This window comes from Bubalus bubalis, chromosome 17 (genome assembly GCF_019923935.1).
Source record: "Bubalus bubalis isolate 160015118507 breed Murrah chromosome 17, NDDB_SH_1, whole genome shotgun sequence".
Lineage (NCBI taxonomy): Eukaryota > Metazoa > Chordata > Mammalia > Artiodactyla > Bovidae > Bubalus > Bubalus bubalis.
The window spans coordinates 713,117-737,295 of NC_059173.1; the positions used below are offsets into that span (position 1 = coordinate 713,117).

General features: G+C 63.8%; 1 protein-coding gene across 2 annotated transcripts; it reads right to left on the minus strand.

The window, feature by feature from the left end:
- Positions 1–951: 951 nt before the first annotated feature.
- On the minus strand, positions 952–20,461 carry HIC2 (HIC ZBTB transcriptional repressor 2). Of its 2 annotated transcripts, none has more exons than XM_025267218.3 (3): positions 20,313–20,461; positions 7,621–7,718; positions 952–6,523 (listed from the first exon to the last, which is right to left on the minus strand). In XM_025267218.3, exons 2-3 carry the CDS (start codon positions 7,644–7,646, stop codon positions 4,711–4,713), a joined length of 1,839 nt encoding a protein of 612 aa, XP_025123003.1. In that variant the 5' UTR covers positions 7,647–7,718; positions 20,313–20,461; the 3' UTR covers positions 952–4,710. The 2 variants fall into 2 exon arrangements, with proteins under 2 accessions (XP_025123003.1, XP_025123004.1); XM_025267219.3 differs by lacking the exon at positions 20,313–20,461 and adding an exon at positions 16,258–16,538.
- Between the last annotated feature and the right edge of the window lie 3,718 nt (positions 20,462–24,179).

A 24,179-nucleotide genomic window follows, 5' to 3' on the forward strand; every position in this document is an offset into this window, starting at 1 on the left:
TGATGGCCATCACGCATGCGCACTGCTCCACCGTGGGTGAAGGACCACGAGCATGGCCACGCCCGCTTTGGCTGCTTCTGCTCTGGCGCCTTTCTGGGGAGAGTTTGCCAAGCCCCAGATCACACTGCACATCTGGTAACTTACTCAGGGATGTGGGGAAGGGAAGAGGGTAGAGGGATGACCCACAGTGATCACCTACCCTGCGGCCAGCGTGTGGCTGTGGGTTTGGAAAGACGAGAAACCATGCTTAGTTTTAGGCCTTTTTAAGAGTCATTTGATAATTCAAACTATCTTTGAGTACCGCCTTTGATAAACCAAAAAAAATAAAAACCCTTTTTTAAACAGCTGAACGGGTACAGCAGCAATTGCCATGCCGTTCCGGGGACCGGCGACTGCGGGCCTGCAGCGCCTGCCGCCCCTGGAGTCCGGGGGCTGAGCTGGACGGACACCCTCCCAGCCCCAGGCCGTCCCTCCTCCTGGGTCTGTCTCCGCCTGGGACGCCCACCTGGGTTCAGGTGGGACAGTCCTCCAGGAAATGGGGCCTACTACATCGACCCTGGAGGCTAAGCTCACCCACTCTCCTACCAAGTGACCAAGGAGGGGTGGAGAGGAAGGAGCCAGCCCCTCCCCCAGCCTGATCCCACTGCCCCAAAGGTGGTGCTGGGCACCGGCCAGACCTCCTGGCATCCTGGCCACCAGGTCCACAGCCCGTCTACACACCCCATGCTTCCCAAACCACCTCAGCCGGCTTGAGCCAACAGTGCAGACCCTACTGCCCAGCTCACCTGCTACCAAGTGAGGACCCAGGCCCCTCTGAAACTCACTCTTAGGACTGAGGTGGGCAGATCCCGCCCAACCCTGCAACCCAGCTCCTGAAAGCACTGGACGGAGAAAGGAAAGCAGTTGGTCATTTAGCAAAAACACAGCCAGAAAGCAGAGACCTCACACGAGTTTCGAATCAAACTTTTAATGAAAAGATCATAAAATAACAGTATCTCGTCACTGTACATTAAGACTGCACGCTCTGAATGGAGACATCAGTGACCAGCTTTATGATACTGGAGGGCTGCGCACCCCCAGCTCTGACCTGAATTATCCAGACTCTGGAAGGAGGTGAGGGCAGTGTGGTGCCTGACAGCGGCAGTGGCCAGCACAGGAGTGCGATCGCGCGCCCCCTTCCTGGGAAGGGCGCCTAGCGGGACGTGAGTCCGCCTCCAGTTCCCGGTCAAGAAACAGCGAAACCCCATCCCCCCTATCCGACGAGGTATTTGTGAATGGGCCAGCGCCCAACCTGGGCTCCCCCAGTGGGGGAGAGGGAAGCAAGTGGTGGGTGGGGGCAGGGGGTCCCCTCAGCACCTGGCCCCATGGGGCCCCGCCGAGCGGCGGGGAGGAGCCCCGGGGACCCTCCCTGCCCGAGTGAGGTCTGTTATGCAGCATATTTGAGGTCAATAAATTACAGCAATAAATAGCAAGGTGAGGTAGGGGGAGGGGCTCCCGGTAGAAAGTCGCAGTGGGGTGACAAGCCAGGGGTCCCGGGCAGCCTCGACTCCCATGGCGTACCCCCACCCCCTGACGTGGAATGTCAAACCGGGCTCTGGGCGGGTCTGCTCCACCCCTCCAGGCATCAGATTTGCGGGCTCGGTGACCACCGCTGCCCGGGGGAGCGGGAGCCTTGGTCCCTGCACGGGGCACCGCCAAAGGCCTGGAGCCTCTGCTTTCGTCCCCAAGCCGCAGGGAAGGGTGGGCGGCCCTGCCCTCCTGGCTGCCCAAGCCTCGCCCCGGCCCGGGATGGCTGCCGGGGTCCGCCCGCCCCCCGGTCGATCGCACTCCTGTAGCGGCCAGTCCAGTGAATACTGACGGGTGGGGCTGGCGGACAGCCGGCGCCCCCGGGTGGCGGCCGCCGGGAACACACCCGGCTGCGTGAGGTTCTGGGTCGAGTGTCCGATTCACAGGCTGAGGTGTATGGCTATGCTGCGCGTCTCTGAGATTCAGATCTGCTTAACGGTCCGTCTTCTTTTTTTTGCAATCCTGGAGGAGCCTCGGCGGCAGGCTCGGTCTCGCGGGGGAGCGTGCGTGGCGTGGCGGAGCCCGGCCTGCCGCTCGCCCCAGTCTGAGAAATAAATACATTCATCACTGCACAAACATATTGATACAAAAGCAACACTGTCCCGAGTGTTCGCACCGTCTGTGTCGGTAAAGACCGGCCCAGTTAGCCTTCCCACAGCCGGACCGCCGGAGTCGCCGCGGAGCCGTGCGAAGGTCCTGGCTTTTTGGCTTGAGAGGGACCCTCACATCAACCCACCGGGGGTCTCCCGGGCAGAGCAGCGGGACGGGATGCACCTCCATCCCAGGGCCCAAGCCCAGACTCAAGTCCTGCGGCCACAGGCAAGGTCGCCCTGCCGCGCGAGCAGGCCGGGACCGCTTGGCCTGGCCAGGAGGCCCGGGGGCCGGTCGGCACCGGCCCCGGCTCTTTGGTGCCAGCTGGGCTGGGAGGAGGGCTCCGCGAAGACGGGGCCTCCAAGCCGCCCGCCCCCTCCTCCCCGCCGGTGGCCCCCCTGCCCGTGAGCCCTCCGGGCCGACTCAGGGCCTCGAGCGGAAGGTGGGGACTCACTGGGACTGGCCTTACAGCTGCTGAGGTCTGAAACTGTAAAAGTTTATGTAAACAATGAGATAAATATATTAGTATCTTTTTTTCTGAGCCCATTGAGGTTCCATATGCATTCAAAATGTGCTTTGGTTTAAAAAATAGCTTTTGTGAATTTGGGTGTGAGCTTTTTTTTTCTTTTCTTTTTTTTTAAATCCTTTCCTACATATCTGCTATTGTTTCCTGTTCTCCGAAACATTCAGGAATTAAGTGACTAAAGCAGAGAACTGTAAGCCGCCCTGGGCCTCCAGTGGCCTAATCTCCTGGTGAGGCTCTGACACGCATCCACACACACGCACGAGCACACACTCCATGTGAAACCAAGGGAAAAGGAGAGCAAGTCAAGCGTCCTGTGAACCCCACCCCGCCCCACAAACCCTTAATGTCTTAAATAAGAAACTAGTGTTTTGCTTTCTTGTTAAAATACAGAGAAGGCTCGATACAATACTCAGGTGGGTACAATACTACGTCGCACGAAGGTCGCCTGAGGGCCTCTATGCCCCGTCCCTGAAGCTCTGCCCTGAACCACCTGCTTCACCGGGCCGCGCCCACGGGCCTGTGTGCAGCTCCCGCTACAGACTTTTGTCGTGTGGCTTAAGTGCTGATGGGGGGGGGGGGGGGGGAGGGCGAGCAGAGAGGCTGGGGGGTCCTGCCTGACTTGCTGGAACAGGCGTCCCCAGAGGGGACGGCAGCAGGCTCAGCAAGGCCCCACGTGGCCCAAGCCCCCTCACTCCCCACGCCCTCCACCCGGGTCCCTGGTTTCAGCTGGAGGGTCTCTGGAGGGGGGAAGGGATGACTGCGGAATTTTTGGTCTGAAATTAAAGTAGAAAGAAAAGAGAAGAAATAAAACCAGGAAGCAAAATGAAGGAGATAAAGCCGCTGGTCCAGCCCTGTGGCTGCAGCTGGCTGAGGACAGTGGGCCGACCTCGTGACCTTGGCCCGGCCTTGTGAGCGAGCCTCTAGAGCCCTGGAGACGTCTGAGGTTAACAGAGCCCAGGGCAGGGGTGGGACTCAGGGTGAGCCCATGGTGGCTGCCAGTCCGCCCAGAGGTGCCAAGGTGAAGGGGGCCAGGCACCGGCCAGGTTGACTGTGCTGCTCTCCGGAGGGCAAGCCCTCCGGGGCTTGGGACCCAGGCGGGGAGGGGCCCTGCTCCTCAGGCGCGGAGCGCCCATGCCCACTGAGCCGGGTCAGAGCGGCGGCAGGCCAGACGCCCACGAGACACGCAGGCGCCCCTGCTGACAGGGCCCAGAGGAAAAAACAAGTGTCATGGCCACGACTGCCATCACCAACCACGTCCTGTTCAAGTCAAGAGGTAGCAAAGGTCAGAAGTCTCTCCACCTTGATGGGGGGGGGGGGCATGATCCACACGCACGCTGCACACGCACACACACGGAGAAAATGGAAACGTACCGACCCCGCCCCGCGGCCAGCCCCCCGCCCCCGCACCCCAGACCTTCCAGTTCCCACACTCACATACACGTTACACGGGGTTTTCGTGTCATCAACACAAGTACCTCTAAACAAAGAAGATTCCTGGGCAACTATGGGGAAGCACTCTCTCCTGAGGCGGCCAGGGGGGGCTCGAGCCCAGGGGAGCCTTTGGCCGAGAGGGGCTCCTGGGCCCGGAGGGTGGGCCCTGGCCGCAGCCGGCGGGGTGGGGCGGAGCCCCGTACATTCAGTCTGCAGACCCAGGTTCAGCCCCAAAGGGCCGGGAAGAAAAGAAACTCTTGTTGGTTTTGGTTTAAAAAACAAAATTCAAAACGAAGAAAAGAACAGATCAGTAGGAATAACAGCCACACTGGCCCGGAGGGCTCTCTAGCTGTGGAGAGGTAGGCGGTGGGGGCCCGCTGTCCCAGCGCCACTGAGCGGTGACCCCTGGCTCGGGGAGGGAAGGCGCGGACCCCTCCCTCCGGCACCGCCCCCCGCAGAGCCAGGCCGGCCCCGCAGCGCCGCCCCGCCCGGCGTGCAGACCCCGTGGCGGCTCCGGGGCTGCGGGCCGGGTGGGCGGCAGGACCGTGGATTAAAGCTGTGTGTGGGGGGGAGGGGCCCGCCAGGGTCTTTGGCTTCTAGGAGGGGGAGGTGTGCATGCGCAGGTGGCTGATGAGGTTGCGCTGCTGCGTGAACTTGCCCCCGCACAGCTGGCACTCGTAGGGCTTCTCGCCCGAGTGCACGCGCATGTGCTCGGTGAGGCGGTACTGGCGTGTGAAGCGCATGCCGCACTCGCCGCACGCGAAGGGCTTGAGGCCCAGGTGGCTGCGCATGTGGCGTGTCATGGTGCCGCGCTGCGTGAACATCTTCCCGCAGATGCCACACGGGAAGGGCCGCGCCAGCCAGTGCGTCTTCTCGTGCTGCCGCAGCGTGGCCGCGTCTTTGTAGGTCTTCTCGCAGGCCGAGCACTTGAAGGGCCGCGGCCCGGCCGCCAGGGCCGCGCTCGGCGCCGACAAGTCCTCCGCCTCCTCGTCGGCGCCCGCGCTGCCCGTCTCGTAGGCGCCGCCCTCCTCCTTGAGGAGCAGCTCCTCCTCCGCGTGCGTCTCCACGTGCGCGTTGAGCTGCTCCGAGCTGGGGAAGCCCTTGGCGCAAGGGATGCACACGTACAGGTTGTCGCCGTAGGGAACCGGCTCGAAGCCCTCCTGCCGGTACACGTAGGGCGCGCCGGCCGGGCCGCCCTCACTCCCGCTCTGCGCGCTGTCGTCGCTGCCGTCCTTGCCGTTCTCCTCCTCCTCCTTGCAGGCGTGAGGGGGCTCCCCGAAGGGCCTGCCAGCCGCCGCGCTGCCGGCCAGGAGCCCGTTGGGGACCCTGTCGCCCAGCCCTTCGGCCTCCTCCCCCGGGCACGGGCCCTTGGGCGCCACGTCCCTCCGCTCAAATGGGGAGGCGGCCGCGGGCTCCTTCTTGGCCCACTCCTTCTTGCGGGCCGAGTGCCGGAGGCTCTTGCGGGGCGGTGGCCCGCCCGGCCCCTCCAGCAGGCACAGCGGGTGGTCGTCTGCCCCCTCCAGATCCATGGGCTCACTGAGGGCCCCCCCCAGCTCGGTGTAAGAGGCACTGTTGGCGACGGGAGGGGCGGAGGTCGAGAGGGGCGAGCCCTCCTGGCTGTCGCTCAGCTGGGCTGGGTCGTCGGGGGTGAGGGAGGGCCCGGGGGTGGCAGGGGGCAGCGGGGGGCTCTTCTTGGACAAGTCCAGGCCCAGCTCCTGCTCGCAGCTGCCGCCGGCCCCGTTGGTACTGCAGCCGCCCAGGCCGGCCTCCCCGCTGCCGGGACAGATGGGCCGGCCCAGGCCGTGCGCGCCCTCCTGGCTCAAGCCGCCCAGGAAGAGCTCATCGTCGGAGCCTTTGGCCTGGGAGAGCTCCTGGGGGGCATGGGCCCCTTTGCGCCCGTCCACAAGGCCTGGGTAGCGGGTCTGGATGACTGAGGCCGTAGACAGCCGCTGGCTGCGGGGGTGCCGCCCCAGGCCGGCGCCGCCCCGCCCAGAGCCGAAGGGCTTGCCAGCTCTCTTGAGCTTGCGCCGGCAGAGGGCCGCCAGCTCAGGCAGCTGGAGGTAGCTGGCGGCGGTGAGCAGCGTGCTGAAGTTGGGCTCAGCCGGCGGCTCACCGGGCAGCAGGCGGCCAGTGTAGATGAAGTCCAGGATCTGCTGGAACACCGCGGAGCTGACCATGTCCGTGTCCAGGCTGATGAGGTTGTCATGCAGCACCAGGGACTTGAAGTAGACGCTGCTGGCGGCCAACACGTTCTTGTGGGCGCGGAAGACGGCGTTCTCCACCATGACGATGACGTCACACAGGAAGCCCTGCGTGCGCTGCTGGTTCAGCTGCAGCAGGAGCTGCTTGGAGTGGCTGGGCAGCTCCATGTCGGGCCCCATGTCCCCGCGCCCTGCCCACACGCACCACCTGTGGGCACGAGCAGACACACCCGTCAGCGGGGACCCTCCTGGGGCCTCCCCCCAGGCCGCCCACCTGCCGCCAGCCCATCTGTACGCTTGAAAACGCAGCGACGATGGGGGGCACATGTGCAGGGCAGACAAACCAGAGCTCTGTCCCCTAGAGGAAGGTGACCCCATGCCCAGATGGACCTGTGGGTGAGCAGCGGGGACAGAAGCCCCTGGTGGACACATAGCCCACATGGGCGTGCAGCGGCCCAGCTTTCCGGTCCAGCCGGAAATTGGATCTGCACACGGAGTTGCCCAGTGCGCAGCGAAGCCACCTTCTCCTCGAATACCACGTGGGCAGGTCGGACCCGCAGCCTCCAGCAACGGCCAACCCATGTGACGATGCGGCCCGGCCATTCCCCCCACCCTCCCCATCTCCCTGGCCTGTGCCTCTGGGTGCCGAGCAGGAGAGGTGGCCTGGCCAAGCCTGGTACTGCAGGCCCCAGGGCCTTTCTGGACAGGGCAGGTTGTCTGAGCCTGGGAAACCCCGCAGACTGGCCAAAACGCGCCGGAAGGAATTCTCACTGGGGGAACGACCGTGCACAGAGCCCCACGGCGGCTGCGCGCGTGCCCACCCACAGGGGCCTTCATGTCCCTGCGCTCATGGCCCGACCCGGGAGAGGAGCGCACTGCCCCAGGCCTCCCCCAGCAGGGATCCAGGGTCCCCACCCTGCCCCCTCGGGAGGGGTCGTGCCCGCCCACCTGCTGTCCCACCCTGGCCCGCACTTGCCCTTGTCTACAAAGACACAGAAGCCCCCATGCCCCTGTCCACCTGGGAAGGCTCTGCACACAGTGCCCACGTGGGCCGGCACTTGGCCCCGTGGGAGCCAGTCCCCCTCCTGGCCCTGGCCAGCCAAGGGGGACAAAGAGCCCTAGACGCGGAACACCTGGCTGGGAACGCCAGGCCCGGGAGCCACAGCCCCTCCTCCCCCACGCTGCCAACGCTGCCCGCACACAAAGGCCGGGGCCAGCACGCAGGCCAGGCGCTCAGCTGCCCGGAGTCCCCAGGAGGAGGAGCAGACCCCGCCCCCCGCCGCACCCCCAGCCCCCCCAGCCTACCGGAGTGCCAGGGGCCCAGAAACCATGTGAGCAGCAGCCAGGGGGGGTGGCCTCCTCGAGTGTGCGGCCTCCCTGGGGGTGCATCAATGCCTGGTCACCTGCGGAGGAGAAGGTGGACACAGTCAGCACGCGGTCCTCGCAAGGGGGGAGGAGCGGCTCGAGGCTGGAGCCAGGCTCCCGTCTGCGACAGGGTCGGGACGTCCGGACAGCTGGGCAGGAGGCAGCAGCCACAGTGCCTGCAGCCTGGCTGGTGGCAGGAAGGAGGCAGGTGTGGGGCGCCGCCGCACCCCCACAGGAAACAGGGTGCCCCCGGGGCCGCCTCGGGCGGGGAGTGGGGGGACAGGCGTGCAGCTCTGGGAGGACGGGCGGGGTGGCAGGAGGCCTGGGCAAGGCCCTTCTAGGCTGGCCACATTTACATAACAAAAGGTCAGAAATGGAGGCGCTGGTGCAGCGGGCTATTTATAAGATCCAGTCTCAACCGCTTCTGGCTCCCCAACCCCCTGCCCTGCCCTGCCCTTCCCTCTGGGTCTGCGCTCGCCCCCTCCCTGCCAGAGCCCAGCCCCCTCCTGCCCAGCCTGGCCTGACCACATGGCCCTCGCAGGCTCGCCCTTTCAATACCAGCCCGCCAAGGCTGCTGGCGGCTGCTGCCAGATGCGGGTGGGCTTCCCGGCCCCCCAGAGCTTCAGGTCCCGGGAGAGGGGTCCCGAGGTCTGGCTGCTTGCCCCCCACTGCAGCAGGCCTGGGCACCCTGGGCATGGAGCCAGGCAGCGGGTGGAGGCCTGAGCCCCGGAGCCCCTCCTGGCGCGCCCCTCCCCCGCCCAGGGCCAGGGCGGCCCGGCCGGTCCTCAGGAATGTGCCCAGACCCGGGGTGCGGGGTGGCCGGGAGGCCTCGCTCCAGCCTGCCAGCTGTCTCTTGCCCCCAGCACGGCTCCCCGCTGGCAGGGGTGGCCGGTGAGGGGGCCGGCCTGGCTCGCAGGCAGCATGAGGCCCGCTGGTGTGGGGCCGCTGCCCAGCCTGGCAGGAGCCGCCATGGGCTGCAACAGCCCCGGCAGCCAGCCCAGCCACCCCAAGCTCCCCCCACCGCCCTGCTCTGCTGCCCGCCTTGAGCACCCGCTCCACCATGCCCAGAGCCCGGGCAGACGGACCACTCCACCATGCCCAGAGCCCGGGCAGACGGACCACTCCACCATGCCCAGAGCCCGGGCAGACGGACAGGTCAGAGACGTGGGCTGGGAGTTGTCCCCGCTAGGCTGACCCCAACACCCACCAAGAAAGGGGTCTCTTGTGAACAGACGCCCTGGGTGACTTTCCCAGCCCTCTGCTCCCAAAACTGCTGCTTGGTGACCAACGGGTCCTGGCTGAGGCCCCGGGCACCCTTCCTCCCCCCAGCTCAGACCGCAAAAAGCCAAGGTGGCCAGTCCACCCCAATCCCCGGAAGGCCAGGCCCTACAGCTGAGCAGGGACCCCAGGCCTCATGGGGGGCCTCTCCTGGTGCCCGGGAGGGCAGGAGGTGGTGAGAGAAGCCCTCAGGTGCTTCAACCAGATTCCACAGCAGCTGGTCCAACTTGCCCTGGACCACTACGGAGCCCCAAGCCAGGGAGGCTGAGCTCTCGGACTGCCCCATCCTTCTGCCTCTAGGTGGAAACGCCGGGGAACAGGGCCTGGCGACAGGCGCCCCTCCCTCCAAGCAGAGAAGGGGGCATCCCAGCCCACCAGGGGGCCGTGGGCCCCTCAAGATGCCCACTACCTGGCCGCCACGCCCCAGGGCCTTAAGCACAGCGGGTGCGTCACTGAGGCCGCAGACACTCGCTGGCCACTGCCCCGCAAACCTGGGTCCAGCCAACCTGGCGTGAGCGCCTGGCGCTCCAGGTGTGGCCCTGACAGGTCGGGAGGGGCACCTGGAGGCAGAGCGAGGCGGCCCCAGCTCCCGGCGCCCTAAGCCAGCCTGATAAGCATCCTGCTCACAGGGAAGCCTCCAGCGCAGATGAGACCGGGGCTCTGGGGCTTAAGCAACCTGCCCAAGGTCACAAGAGCAAGCCGGGGGCACAGCCCTGCTCCAGACTTCGCCACCCAGGACGACCCCCGTGTCTCCTCCCCCCAGGGGCAGGATGGGGGGCCAGTGCGCCCCCCTCTCCCTCCCTCCGACACCCAGTCTGGCGGCCCGCTGACCACGTCACCCCGGAGCCCGGGCTGTGCCCGCCGCTCCCTGGGGAACAGCATTGGCCTCCGCGGCCTCTCCGGCTGCCATGCAGGCGCGGCTGCTGGCGAGTGGGCCCCACGGCCCTGGTGAGCCCAGGCCTGGATGCCCGCCAGCCGCTCCTGGCTGGCCTCCCAGACCGTCCTCCTGGAAAGCAACAGGCCCTGTGAATGCCAGGAGCCCTGCCCTCCTCCTGACGGGATGCCCAGGAAACAACACTGGGGCTCGGTCAGCGTGCTGGAGACGCGTTGGGAGGGACCCGGGGCGGGCCTCCCAGCCTGAACAGTGTGGGAGGAGGCGCCCACCCCACCCACCGCCCAGAGACTGCTCTCGATGCCCACAGCCCCTCTGTCCCACATGGGCAGCCACCCGGGGGGCTCACAGCACCACGCGACGCCTCGCAGGAGGCCACAGTCGCCACGCCTGCCCTCTGGGGGAACCCTGCGCGCATGCCCCCCACCCTCCTCCAGCCGCCCATCTCTCCCACCTGCACGACACGGGACCTGCGGCCGGCTCCCCCCGCTGGCCCTGGCACAGCTGGCCAGTGGGCACCAGGCGGGCACGAGGCGGGGGTCCTGCAGGGAGGCCCCGGCCAGGCCTGCTGAGATGGGGAAGGGCAGGGGAACGCTGCCCAGGGCGAGATTACTGTTACAAAAACATCCAGACGAGGTGCCCACCTTGCCCCCCCGCTGGCCGGAGGGGCCTGAGTGCTTGGGAAGGGAGCAGCGGGCAGCAAAGAGCAGGAGCCTGGAGGCAGGGAACCCGTGGGAGGAGTCCCCATGTGGCCAAGATCCAGGGCCCCGAGGAGCCTCTGCCTGGTGGCTCCTGCGTCCGCTTCCTACTCGCCCTGCGGGGTGTCAGGCCCCGGGATGGGGAGCAGATTTGGGGGATGCAGACAATCCAGCCCCACTCTGACCCCAGACCCAGAACCTGCACACACTGGACTGTGGGAGACCAGCTTCCTCCTCCCAGAAGGCAGGAAACGCCCAGCGATGGGCATCGAGAGGAAGGAGGCGGCCCCCAAAGGGAAGACCCCTTTCCCACGTAAACACGCCCAGAGTGACTAGGAATTGGGGTTCGGCTCCCAGGGCTGTCCTGGAGGCGGGCCGGGGCTGGGCTGCCTGCTGGGAGGGACCCGCACCATCGCCCACCCGCCCGAGGCACCTCCCAGCAGTCAGTGAGGCAGTGGCCCAGCCCAGGGCCCCTCCAGGTCGCAGACTCCAACACCCAAGTATGAAACAACTCAAGAAGCTAGAAACCTCTCTCACGCCAACCCACGACTCTCAAAGACCTAAAAGACAAAACAGACTGTGTCACCTTCAATCATTGCTTTTGTGTACGAGACGAGAAGACACTTCCCCACTAAACAACAGGAAGAACCCCCTCAGGGTGGAGGTCCTTCCCGGGAAAGGGCAGCCACCCCCGCACCCGCGTGGTGGCACAGACACCCCAGCGGCCGGCACCCAGGCCCCACAGCCTGCCCACGACAGTAATAGAAACAAAACCCAAACTGGAGGGCAGACGGCAAGGACGGGGCTCACCCCTGACTCAAGACTGAGGGCGGACTTCCGGGCGGAAAAGAGAGCGCTCAGACTTCAGAAAGACCGAGACGGGGGGCGCGCAAGCCCCAGGAGCCAGGCAGGTGCAGAGCCCCCTGGCGGCGTGCGGGCTGAACCTGGGTCAGGAAGAGCTGACCACAGGCACGTCTGCAGCCACCAGCAAACGGGGGAGCAGGGCAGCCAGACCCTAAAGGGGCACAGGGGGCCCTGGGCAAGGTCAGAAGCAGGGGAGGACGGAAGGAGGGACCAGGGACCAGAAAGGACTCGACACACGAGAGGTTTCTGTTCCGGACGCTGGACGTGTGCCCACCTGGGAAGAGCCTGGGGAGCAGCTGCTCACAGCTGGCACGCTTCTTAGGTAGGATCAGCGCAGGGCCGGTCCCCGGGCTGACAAGCAAGCCCACCCAATCCCAGACTAATCACAACAACCCGAGGAGAGAAACAGCCCCAACGGGAAGGAAGGAACCCCCGAGCCCAGCAAGGAACATGCAGGACACCGAGGGACCACCTCCAAACCTCTGAGGGGACCTCGCCCCCAACACAGGCGGTGTCGGGAGCGAAGACCCCGCACGCCTCGTGGCCAATTAGCAAAAAGCCAAAGCGATACTGGAACAAAGCCAACCAAGACTTTAAAAATGGTCCACGTCAAAAAAAAAAATTCTTTACAGAACACCACCACCAGAAACCTCTCATCAGGGCAGACGGGTTGGCCAGCTGAAGGCAGCAGCAACCGACGACACTCTAACCGTCCGGGGTCCAGCTGACACCTGCGGGGGACGGGGAGGGGCTCTGCAAACCCCAGTAGGCACGCCCAGGAGGCGCGGGACAAGGCCTGGGACTGGGGTCAAAGGAAGCCATGAGCAGAAGGGTCTGCCCGGCCTGGAGGGCCTCCCGCCACGGCCCAGGGGCACGCCAAAGGTAACCACCAGGTGGCTCCGGTCCACGACCGTAAACACAGGAGCAGACGTGCCTCAGGCACCCCCCAGTTTTTAAAAAGCGTTTTCAAGGATAAAACTAAGGAACTGCTAAGGAACACACTACAGCCTGTGCCCTGGGCCTGAAGTGCCCGCAGGGACACTCAGAGGAGGTCCCACCTGTCCAGCAGGCCCTGTGGCCAACCAAACAGGAGAGGCTGAGCTCGGGAAGGGAGTGAGAGAGGAGGGTCCCAGGGACTCAGCAGGAACACGCTCACAGCGTCTTCAGATGGGACTGGAAGGGCCGTCTGACGTTAAGGGGCTGCGTCCAACGACAGAGAAGTGGACAGCCCTCTGCCCCAGGAAGCGAAGCGGCCCGAGGGGGTGACCGCGGACTGCTGAGGCGGGGCAGAAAGCGGGCCTGCAGTGACCCGCGGGACGGGGCGCAGCGACTCCCAGCAGGCGGCTGAGTCTCAAAGGCACAACCAGCCTCTCACTCCACAGACTGGGCAAGCCCGCCATCCAAGGACCCAGAGAAGCGTGGGGAAGCGGCACGCGCCCACAACTCAGAGGTGGGGACCCCAGGAGGGGCCGCACGCCTCTTCTCACAGGGGCGACGTGTGCGCATGCCTCGCACCACCACCTCAGGTCCACGAGAGCCGGCGTGCTGGCTGCGGGGAGACAGAGCTTCCGGATCCAGGGAGGGGCCGCCCCCAGGGTCCCCCAAGCCACGAAGCCGGGGACGGCAGGCCCGCGAAAACTGGGGCTTCCGGGGCCTGGCCCACAGGACACGCCCAGGAGCGCCTCCCCCAGGAGCAAGGCAGGAGCTACAAATCCAACACAGGTGTCCCTATGACCCGGAGCCGCCAGGCCCGAGTAACCTCCTCAAACCCAGGTCCATCCAGTCACGCCCCGGCTTAGGGCTCTCAATGGACTCCCTGGCCTGGATAAAGTCCATGTCGGGGCTGGTCTGTGGAGGGCTTCCAGAGGGCCGGGCTGCCCCTCCACGGCCCCCGAGCACGCCCGAGGGCCTCCACCTCTGAGAAGCACCCATCTCTCCCACCCACCGCCGGCACCCAAGGGGCTCCCAAGGTCAGGGACCCTGTGTGCCCTCCAGCTGGCAAGTGGGCCAGAGGGGACAGGCCGGGCTGAGGGGAGGCAGCCCCTGAGACGGCGGCCAGCCTTGCTCTTTCCGACACTCAGACTCAACAAGCCTCTGACGCTGCACCTGTGACTAACTCGAACCTGGAGGCACAGAAACCCGGCAGCCCACCCTGCGCTCACACCCAGCCCAAGTGTGCAACACCAAGCGCCTGTCATTCGGAAAACAGTCGCTCACGGAGCTGATCAGATCTTCCCGATGCGCTCCGACGTGGTTAAAGGACAGGGCTTCTTTCCCTCGCCGCGGCCGCGTCACACGAGACGCGGAGGCCTTTCTCAGGCCCCTCCCTGGCCTCGGCACTGTCAGCCGTCTCCCTCCGCTGGGAGGCTCCCGTTCACCCGAGAAAAGGTCCCCGGGTCTGAACCACCACCTTGCCCGTCAGCCCCTCCTTCACGGGCAGCAGCGGGCAGACGGGGTGCCGTCGCAGACACGGCCTGCCCTGCTCGCCCCAGAGAACGCGCGACGCTGTGTCCCCTGGAGTCGAGGCTCACCACTGGGCCTTTTGCACGGCCCCCGGAGCGGCAGCCTGGCCCAGGCACCCAGGGGAGCACCATGGCCGGCACCGAAGTGCGTGTCAGCCTGTGGACGGGGGCCGGTGGGGAACGTCTGAGCATTCTCAAAGTCCTGAGGACCCAGGGGTCTGCAGGCCACGCTGACAACAGCTGTTGGCCACCACCTCAAACACTCCTACCCCCTCTCCGGGCACCATAGGACACGTGGGGACACAGGCTTGATGGCAGGGCCCGCTCCTCCAGCTCACGGATGGTCACCAAAGGCTGGATACCCAGGTGAGGGCTGCTGAGAAGAGCTGTTTTTAAAGACAAGAAAGGAAACGGCACTTCAGACGGCCTGCGAGAACAGCCTCAGCAGCAGGGCTCGCCGCCTGCCAAGCGGGCAGCCCCGCGAGCCAGGCGCAGAGGGGCAGGGTGGGCTCCCGGGGCAGGGGTGCCGCCTGCCCAAGGCACCAAGCCAGCCGCCCAGCCCTCGTCAGCGTCAACACGCATGGAATGCAGGCTGCGGAGAGCGCCCCTACCCTGCCCACAGCCTCGGGGCGCAGGCTCACCCACCGCGGCTCCAGGGTACCCGGGCCTGGCCCCCACCGGCCGCCTCACGGCCAGGATTGCCCCGACCCCCCAGGCCCTCTGCCCAGAGACAACCCTGTGCACCCACGCTGCCAACACCTCGGAGGAGGACCCACCAACTCTGACCTGCCCTCATGGAGGGGCAGAGGCCCAGGCCCCAGGGGCGGAGGGGAAAGGCTGTTTCAGGAGGGGTCCTCCCAGCCCTGCAGCCCAGGGAAGCAATGCCAGTCCACACCCGGTCCCAGGCAGTCATGGCCCCCACCCGGCGGAACCCCGGCGGCCCTCCAGCGAAGCAGCTCACCGCCCATCACCCTTGAGCGCGAGCCTGTCCCAAGGGCTCACTCTACCCCCAGAGCCCCACCAGCGGACTCCAGACCACGTGTGGAGCCTGCCTGGGCGGCTTGCGCAGTGGGGCTTGCCCAGGGGTGCTCACACAGGCGTGCCCACGTAGGCCAGGCCAGGAGTCCCAGAGGGAGGCCCCGTTCTCTTGTCCCGCCACCCCCAGTGCCCCGTCTGGAGCCGCGGGCACCTTCTTCCTCCCAGTGTCCAAACAGAGCTGCTGGGAAGAAACCGCCAGCCCCTCTCCACCAAAGGGAAGGGCCTCGGGTCCTGGGAGGGCGGGTGAGGAAGCCTCTACACAGCCCAGAACCGCTCTCTCTCACGGCAGAGCCCACAGGCCCCTCTGCCAGACGCATGGGCCACGAAGAGCAGACAAGGGGTGCCCGACTGCCCCGAAGACAACTCGGCCCCCGGCTGCGCTTCCTACTCCAAAGGACACCAAGCGGGCCAGTGCCGCCCTCGCCACACCCGGCAGCCCAGCGGCTCACCGCCCGCCTGCAGCCGCCCAGAGCAGGCAGGGGCTGAGTGCCGGCTGCCCTCGGACGGAACAAGCCCGGGACAGAGGGCCGGCCGGCCAGGACTCACCCGAGGTTCTGCCCCCAGCGCCCCTCCCAGCCCTCGCCCCACCTCCTGACCCCGGTCAGGGGCTCCCTCACACACCTTCCCAGGTAACAACCTCAGGGACCCTCTCTCCCAGACACCTTGAGATCCAGGCGAGAAAGGGGGCAGGACCCAGTTCCGGGGGCCCCAGCGGCAGCCCCAGGCGGCTTGTTTGGGAAGCAGGAAGAGCTCCCAGGTCCCCACGCCTGGGGAGAGAGGCCAACCAGGGCCTAAGAAGGCAACCCGGAGACCAGAGCAGGCCATCTGAGACCCAAGCAGGCCCAAGAGCGGCACGAGGTTCCTGGGACCTCCTAGAAGGTGCTCCCTAGCACACACCAGCCTGGCGTCCCTCCCACAGCCACCTGGGGAAGAGGGGCCATGAAGAGCGTGAGCCCCCCACACCCGATGCTTCTCCAGGACCCTGGAGCCTACAGGAGGATCAGCCGGCTGGGCCTGCTCTGTAAGCACGACCCCACAGGCAGTCTGGGGCCACCCCTGCTTGTCCAAGGGGATTCACCACTCCCTTGACCCTGCTATCTACAAAGATCCACCTCCTGAGAAAGCAATTGTGGGATCCACTTCAAAGGCTTCAGGGAATGTGGATATGGGCTCCAGGTGACCCCCGCGGAGCGGAGCACCAGGGCCCCCACCGGGCAGCACAGACTCGGGGCCAGGTGCAGCCCCTGCCCGTCACAGGGAGAGGTGCCCAGGAGCCGGGGGTGCCGCCCCAACATCCTGGCCATAAGCTCTGCACCCTCTGCTCATCCATTCTGCAGTTACTCACCAGAGCTCACTGGTAGCTTCCGAGCAGCACAGGCAGGAGAACCGCAAGGCCAGTGGGCAATCCCACCCTTTGAAGGCCTGTGAGCAGGCTGAGGAGAAGGCAATAGGGCAGAGACCCCAGCCTGGGCGAGAGAAACCTCCAGCCACCTGTGTGTACGTGGGGGGCGTTCCCAGGGCACGGGGGCAGCCCCTCCTCACTCTCGCGAAGAACCCACCCCCCGTGGGTTCTCCAGTCCTTCTGGGGAAGAAGCCCGAGGCCAGTGCGCACGGCGACCACTCCAGGGCCGCTAGAGGCCCGCTCCCCACCTGGAGGCCCCCTCCCCACCAAGCCCGGCCCCGCCTTCCCTTGGGAGCCTTGGAATTCCCAGGAGCGGGAGCGCCCCGGGCGCCCCCAGAGGCCGGCCACCTGCCCTTCCGGGCTCCTCCCTCCGCGCCCACACCCACGTGCTCGGGAGGCGGCCCCTCACAGGAAGCAAGCACGCACGGAGCACACTGGCGGCGCCCGGGCGGAAGGGCCCGCTCGAGCCCCCAGGCCACGCCCCCACCCCACCCGCCCGGTAGGGGGTCTCCGTCCGCTCGAGGCCTGGCCACACCCTCCCGGGCCGCGCGCCCCGGGCCCTCCCCTCCTGGACAGCGGTGGGGCCTGGAAGCGGCTCCCTCCAGGTTTAACCCCCACCCCCCGACCGAGCGCGCGCGGAGGGGGGGGCCCCCACTCGCAACCCCACCCGCCCCCACCTGCTTTTCTGGCTCGGCTGCTCCCAGGAGCCCTCCCCCAGCCTAGGTCCCTAACCCTCCGGCGAGGCCCCTCCCAGCAGGAAGCGCAGCCCCGCCGCCGGGCCGAGTCAAACTGGCCCCGCTGGCTGGCAGCCCCTAACCCAGGGGGAGCCAAGCTGGGATCCGGGAGCCCCCCCAGCCCCAGGCTGTGACTGAACCCCTGGTCCGCGAGGGCGCTGCACCCACAACACAGCCCGGGAAACCAGCAGAGCCTGCACCTCCGGGCTGAAGGCGCACCGCTCAGAGGCAAGGCTAAGCGCTAGAGGGCAGAGACCCAGGCCAGCCCCGGGCACACGAGCTGAGCACCACATCTGTTCTCAAAACACTTCGCTGAGCAGATAAAGGGCCCCTGCACGGCCTCGCGGGTGCCCGACAGCAGTGGGGGTGCCGGCTTCCCGGAACCGGGCACCTACAGGGCCACGCTCCTGTCTCCCTCCTCTTGACGGAACCCCGGCCCCGCCTTCCCAGACCGCAGGGCTCCCCGTGACCACTCTGCCACAGCCGGCCCGGCGGCCCTCAGCACCTCTTCAGGTGCCCCCGTGTCACCTGGGGGCACTCCCAGAGACAGCGTGCCCGGCGCCTTCCCCAGGCTGAGCTCTGGGGGCTGCAATACGTGCAGGTGAACTCCAGCTCTGTTCCCACTTTAGAAACACGTTGGAGACACCGAGGCCCAGAGAAGCCCATCCCGGTCCAAGGCCGCTGGAGAGTAAACAGCGCTGAGGCCAGTGCCCCTCACTGCCCCCAGAGGCCCTCCTCAGTCAGGCGCCCGGACCAGGACCAGAGGAAGCTGACCTGTGGTCTCTCTGCAGACGCAGCTGGGAACAAGAGCCCTCCCCACCCCAGTGATCTGTCCCTGGTGGGGGGGTGGGCACTGGCCCTCAGCCCCGGTGGGCAAGGCAGGCCAGCCGTGGGTGGGGCCGACTGCTGGAGGCCAACAGGCCGCGCAAAAAAGCAGGGCGGCGGGTCCCCTGGGTAAACTGGACTTTATTCCTTCCTCGCTCCTCGACGCTCCAGAACTGCCCTGCCAGCCCTTGCACGGGGGCGAGCTCCGGCTCACAGACACTGCCCCCGCCCGCCGCCAGCTCCGGGCAGACAATGAGGACTCCGGGAAGGCAGCAGGCCTGTCAGCTCAATAATGCAAAACCCTGTTGCTGAGTCCATGACAGCTGACTTCAAGTGGATCGGAGGCTGTGCTTATTAACAAAATGAGAAACCTGATCCATGGAAAGAAAACACTACGCAGGGATTAATCCAGGGCTGCAGCTTGTGGAGAAGGCCGGGCTGCTGGCCAAGACCGGGCAGGGAGCACGGGACGCGGCCTACCTGTCCCTGGCAGGTACCTGGCTGCAGGACAGGGCACATCACCTCCACCCCCCTCCTTCCAGCAACTGCAGCAATCATTTCAGTTCTGCTTTAATTAAAGGCCTGGCTCCCTCAGGCTGCTGCTTCCTCTCCCCAGAGCCAGCAACCGGAGGAAGATTTTTCTTTTCAGGAATTGCTTGTAAAAGCCGAATGACTAATCTGCAAGTCCCAACAACTGGCAGGAAAACACTGCAGAGAGAAATCCTGGGCGCAGCCCCAGCACTTGAGCCAAATGGCCGGAGGAGCTGGGCAACGGGCGCTCAGCAACACCCCACACTGGCCCGCAGGCGGCTGGGAGCCCAAGGGAAGCAGACCAACTTGGGAGCGCTGCCGCCAAGGCAGGTGGGAAGCTCCCCGCCAGCCTTCCCAGGTTACCGCCTGCCCAGAGGACCTCACAGGACTGACTCCCCTGGCAGGCAGGGCCACTTACTGCAGACTTCAAGTATCAGCCTCTCACCTCCCCCCCCCCATGGTGCTAAGAGCCCGCTAAACCAGCGATCTCACCGCACAGCTTTGTCTCTGGAGGCCAGCCGGTGGCCAGCCCATCTGCCTTTTTTTTCCCCCCCCAGACCACTGCAGCGACCCTGCTCTCTGCTGAGCGGAAGCCCACTCCCAGAGCCAGGGCTACAGACCAGCCACATGGCCTGTGTGTGCTCTTGAAAATGTCTGCTGAAAGGCCCAGGGAGCCCAGACGCTGGCAGATGGGAACGCAGGAGAAGAGTAAAGCCAGGAGCCAGGAAGCAATAAACGCTAGCTCCAGAAAGGGCCTGGTATGTATGGGTGACCCGGCTCCATCCCTGCGGCCGGGGGTGGGGGCCTGGAGAACACCCCCAGCAGCTCTGGAAGGCCCCTCCGCTACCTGCCACCTCCCCCCTCCCCCCCGCACAGCCATGCGTCCATCAGTCAACAGTCTTCACCCACAGGATTCCTACGGGCACGGCTCGGCCCCTCCCCCCCGCACAGATGTCAGAGAGAGGGGTGGCCTCCCCGGGTGACAGTCCTGACGGGGGGAGGGGGACCGGGACCCTCGCTTATCCAGATGTGCTTGGCAACTGCTACCGGCGAAACACAACGGAGGTGGAGGGGACCCGAGAAACGCGAGATAAATAACTTCGAAACCGTCCCGGCCCGGGCGGATCCGCAGCGGGCTCACTTCCCCGGGGCCGACTCACCGCTGTTCTGGGTGGGGCCGCTCTGGAGCATTTTATCTGGGCCGCGTCCCCTCCTCGCCGTAAGTCACTAACCCCCCGCCCAGGGACAGGCACCGCCGCCTCGGCCCCCACCACTCCACCCCAGCCCCGCCTGCGTGAATATGAACCACGCTGGCAGATAAACAGCGAGTGACACGCCGGGCGCTGCGGCCCCCTCCCCCTGCCGGCCGCCCCCTCCCCCAGCCCGTCTCCCTTCCTGCCGAGCGGCCGCCCGCACCAGAGGTCTGGGGGCAGGGCCGCGCGCCCACCCGCCGCAGGGCCCGGCCCGGGAGAGCCCCTCCAGGCCGCCCCTGCCCCTGCCCGCGCGCAGCCGTGCCCTGCGGGCAGCGGGCCGGGCACAGCAAGAAGCCCCGCGAGGGGCGGCGGCGGCGGCGGGTGCATAAAGGGGGCCCGCCTGTCAGGCAGCGCGGTTCCCCGGGCCGCTCGGACCGCAGCGCGGAGGAGCAGGCACAAAGAGCCGGCGCCCGCCGCCCGCTAGCCCCGCGCGCGGGGGGCTTTGTGCCGGGCCCCGCCGCCTGCCCCGCTCTCACACACACACACACGCACACGCCGCGGCGGGCGGGCCGGCGGCCGGGGGTCCCGCCCCCCTCACACACACACACACACACACACACACACACACACACACACCCCCCGCGCGCGGCGACCCCTCTGCGCGCGCCCGCCCACGCCCCTCTCCCGGGGGCGCGCCCCGCGCCCCGCACCTCACCTCGTGTGCGTCGGCGGCGGCGCTCGCCCGCCGGCCGGCTGGCCCGCCCGCGGCCTCTTCTTCGGCGCCGCCCGCGCCCGCCCGCGCCGTCCGTCCGTCCGCCCGCCCCGCCGCCGGCTCGGCTCGGCTCGGCTCCCCGCCCCGCGCGCCGAGCGCCTCTCACAGCCGCCCGCCCGGCGCCATCTTGGAAGCTTGTGACGTCGCGCCGCCCGCTCACCCCTGACCCACATCTGAATGGGCGAGCGGCGCGGCGGGGGCGGGGCCTGCTGTGGGGCGGGGCCGGGGGCGGGGCCGGGGCGGCCGCTCGGCGGCGGGGGGGAGGGGCGCGCGGGTGGAGCCGGGGGACCTGGTCGCCCCCCGCCCACGGGTGCAGGGGCGGCGCCGCGACCTCAGCCCCGGAACGCGCGGACCGCACACCCCAGAAGGGGGCTCGGCCCCCCACACTCGGACCGACCCCCCCCACGCCTTGAGCCTGACCCTGACCCCAGGCACCCCAGGTCCGTGCCCCCGCCGCGGGCGGCCAGCGTGGTCCGCAGACGGCCTTGATCTGCAGAAGGAAGCCCCCGCAGCCCGCCGGCCCTACCTGCCCCGAGGGCACGGGGGTCCCCCTCGCCGAGCCCAGCTGGCCCCTTCCGGTGGCTGCAGCCCCTCGCGGGCCCCTGGGGTCAAGCGACGCGCCCAGGTTGGCAGCCGGGACTCAGGCTGTTCGGAGGGGCTGGAGCGGGCCAGGGACTGCGACGTGCTCGAGGGGGTCGCTTGCTGGACCTCTCCTTACTTTGGACACCAGGTAAATACAGGACATCGCACCTGAAGTCTGGGAGGGACCCAAGTTTGCCGGCAAGACTAGAAGCGCGTTCTTCCAAATAAACTTGTACGTTTAATGAAACCCTAGTTGGACAGTTATCAGACTTAACAAAATTCTAACTTGACCTGGAGGAGTAAACAGCCCCAAACAGCTATCATTTCCCGCCTTGGGAACGAAAACACGAACGAGGGTGGACTTGCCCTAACAAATGAAAGCAAATAGTGAATGAAGCTACTGCACTCCAATCAGAGCACCTTAACCCAGAAACAGAAAGCCTGCACACAGGTCCCAACAACGGAGAGAACGTGATGCAAAAGGGAGTATGGAACGTCAGTGGCGAACCTAAGACAGCCCAGGAATAAGCTCACGGGGGACTTACTGAAGAAACTCCTGAAAAGCTGTCAACGCCCTACTAAGCCAAAGACATGCAAATTAACAGTTTTGTTTGTTTGCATTTTTAGCAAATCAGAAATCAGTTTCAAATGTTAACCTTCACACATAGTCAGAGGTCTGGTGGGTAATCTTTCTCCTATACTCCTGGAAGCATATAAATTGCTTCAACATTCCTGAACATGAATTTGCCAGTGGAAGCCAAAAATAAAAATGTTTTAGAATGATCATTACTTTGACAGTAATTCTTTTTCTGGAATTTTGTGCTAAGGAAATTAATGGCGTTTGTAGATTGCATGCTTGACTGTCGTCTTTATCCAGACTGGATTTTGAACCCTGGTGCCAGGAGGCACACCTGAGACTTATAGGTAGTCCCTGGTCACTCATCTAATTTGCATTTGAAAATTAATATATGAGGAACAATCCTCCGTGTCTTTAATAACGTGTAACAGGAAAGAATGTGTATATGTTTAATTGAATCACTTTGCTGTGCTTGAAACTAAAACAACTTTATAAATCAGCTGTTTCAATAAAATATTTTAAAATTAATGTATGATTGTGTTTTTCAAGTGCCTTTTGAAAAATCATACACAAAGTAAGTGACAGAAGGCAATTGGTTAAGCTGTCCACAAGAGAGAATGGTGACGGCACTATGAATGGTGTTTACAAGGGCATTTTACAATCTAGATGCGTGCAAAGGATACGAAGCAAAAAATAAAGATGAAAGCAGACTACAAAATCGTATCTATGTGTTGCATGCAGAGTATTGATCCCTGGAAAAGCAAATGAAGAAAATACATCAAACTGTTTACAGAGGTTCTTCCTAGGGTTTGGGATTTTTTTTTTTAACACAAATTTTAATGTTTTATTATAAAAATAATATCTCTATTTGGAACAATTCTAGCTATACTGTGTTTTAAAAGTTACTGATTCTCATCCTCCCATCTGCACTCTGAAGTAACGTCACCTGAGCTGTGCATTTATGCTTCCTTCTCTGACATCAGCATGTGTCTCTTCACGTGTCAGGAAAAAAGACCTCACTTTTTTGAAACTATAAAACAATACGCTATATAAGCGGTAGGTCACTATAAAACCTACGTTTGCCCTTTGCCCCTAAGACTCATCTCAGACATCTTTCTAGTGTGTGCCCAGGTTCATTCTCTAATAGCTGAGAACATCGCAGTGTATGAAGTTTCCATAAACACTTCTCTTAAGCATGGCTACGGAGGTTTGGAATTTTAAAAAAGAATTTTTTTAAGTCCTTAGATATATATCTTACATATTCCTGCTTTTACATGTGTCGAATAGTTTTCTAGAAGCAAAACCTGTGGTTAAGGGATATGTGTGTGTTTGCAGTTTGAGTAGTTCCTGCTGAATTTACTTGCCCAAAACAGTGTAGCGATTCAGATCCTGCAGGTGAGATTTAATTTTTCCTGCTTCTTTAACTTTCCAAAACATTCCAAATTTTCCATACTTAGTACCTATTCCTTTTCAAGTCAGGGGGCGGGGGCGGGAAATCTGGGGTGAGGGTAAGATTTCTAAATCACCATGAGCAAGGCTCTCACCATGTCCCTCCTAGTTACTGGCCAGTCTCCCATGGTATTCCCACATCTGGGGTCCACCACCAAGCCCATTTCCTGCCCAGCATTTTATAAAATCCAAGTGTAATTATTCTCCCGCAATATTACTCCATAGCTACTTAGAAACCCGGTGGAAAGTATTGATGTACAGTCAAAACAGCAGATTTCAAAATTTTGTTTTCACTGACAGCAACCTTGTAAAGCTACATTTGTGTGGAAAGGATCCAGAACTAGAAAAAGCACAGGGTGGCGGGCTGGGAGAACCAGTGGGAGCCAGATATATTTTTCTTGTCTCAGCTCTCTGGATTGTATGTGTCTGTACAGAACCTAACCTCTCCGATCAACTTTCCCATCAGTCACTTGGGAATAGTCATGGCACCTGCCTGGGGGGTATCCCAGGAGGATCCAATGAGAGGAGGCTGGGCAGGTAGAGCAGAGCCAGGCTCCAGCAAGTCATGGGCGAAGGAACTCTGATTGCTGCGTCAGGGAGGGTGGCTCAGCAACAAAGGAGAGCTGATCGGCTACTTCTTTACAAAATTGAACTATCGTTGATTTACCATATTGTGTTAGTTTCAGATGTACAGTAACGTGATTCAGTTTACACACACACACACACACACACACACACACACAAGACTTTCCAGATGGCTCAGTGGTAAAGAAGCTGCCTGTCAAGCAGCAGACCCGGGTTTGATCCCTGGATCGGGAAGATCCCCTGGAGAAGGAAATGGCTACCCACTGCTGTATTCTTGTCTGGAAAATCCCATGGACAGAGCAGCCTGGGGGCTACAGTTCACGGGGTTGCAAAAAGTCAGACACAACTTAGCAACTAAACCACCACCATATACACACAAACACATATATAGTTCTTTTTCAAATTCTTTTCCCACATAGGTAATTACAAAAAGCGGAGCATAGCTCCCGGTGCTACACAGTCGCTGCCTGCTGCTCATCTCTTTTCTACATAGTAGTGTGTATATGCTACTTCCAAGTATCTGGGTTATCCCTGCCCGCACCCCCCCACCATCTGCTACTTCTACCGTCATCTCTTCTGATATAAAAAAAAAAAAAAGGAAAAAATAAAACACAAAA

Coding starts and splice junctions, on each gene's coding strand:
- HIC2 (XM_025267218.3), bottom strand. CDS start 7,646: ATGGTTTCTGGGCCCCTGGCACTCCG. Junction 6,524..7,620: donor TCTGGGCCCCTGGCACTCCG/GTAGGCTGGGGG, acceptor TCGTGCCCACAG/GTGGTGCGTGTGGGCAGGGC.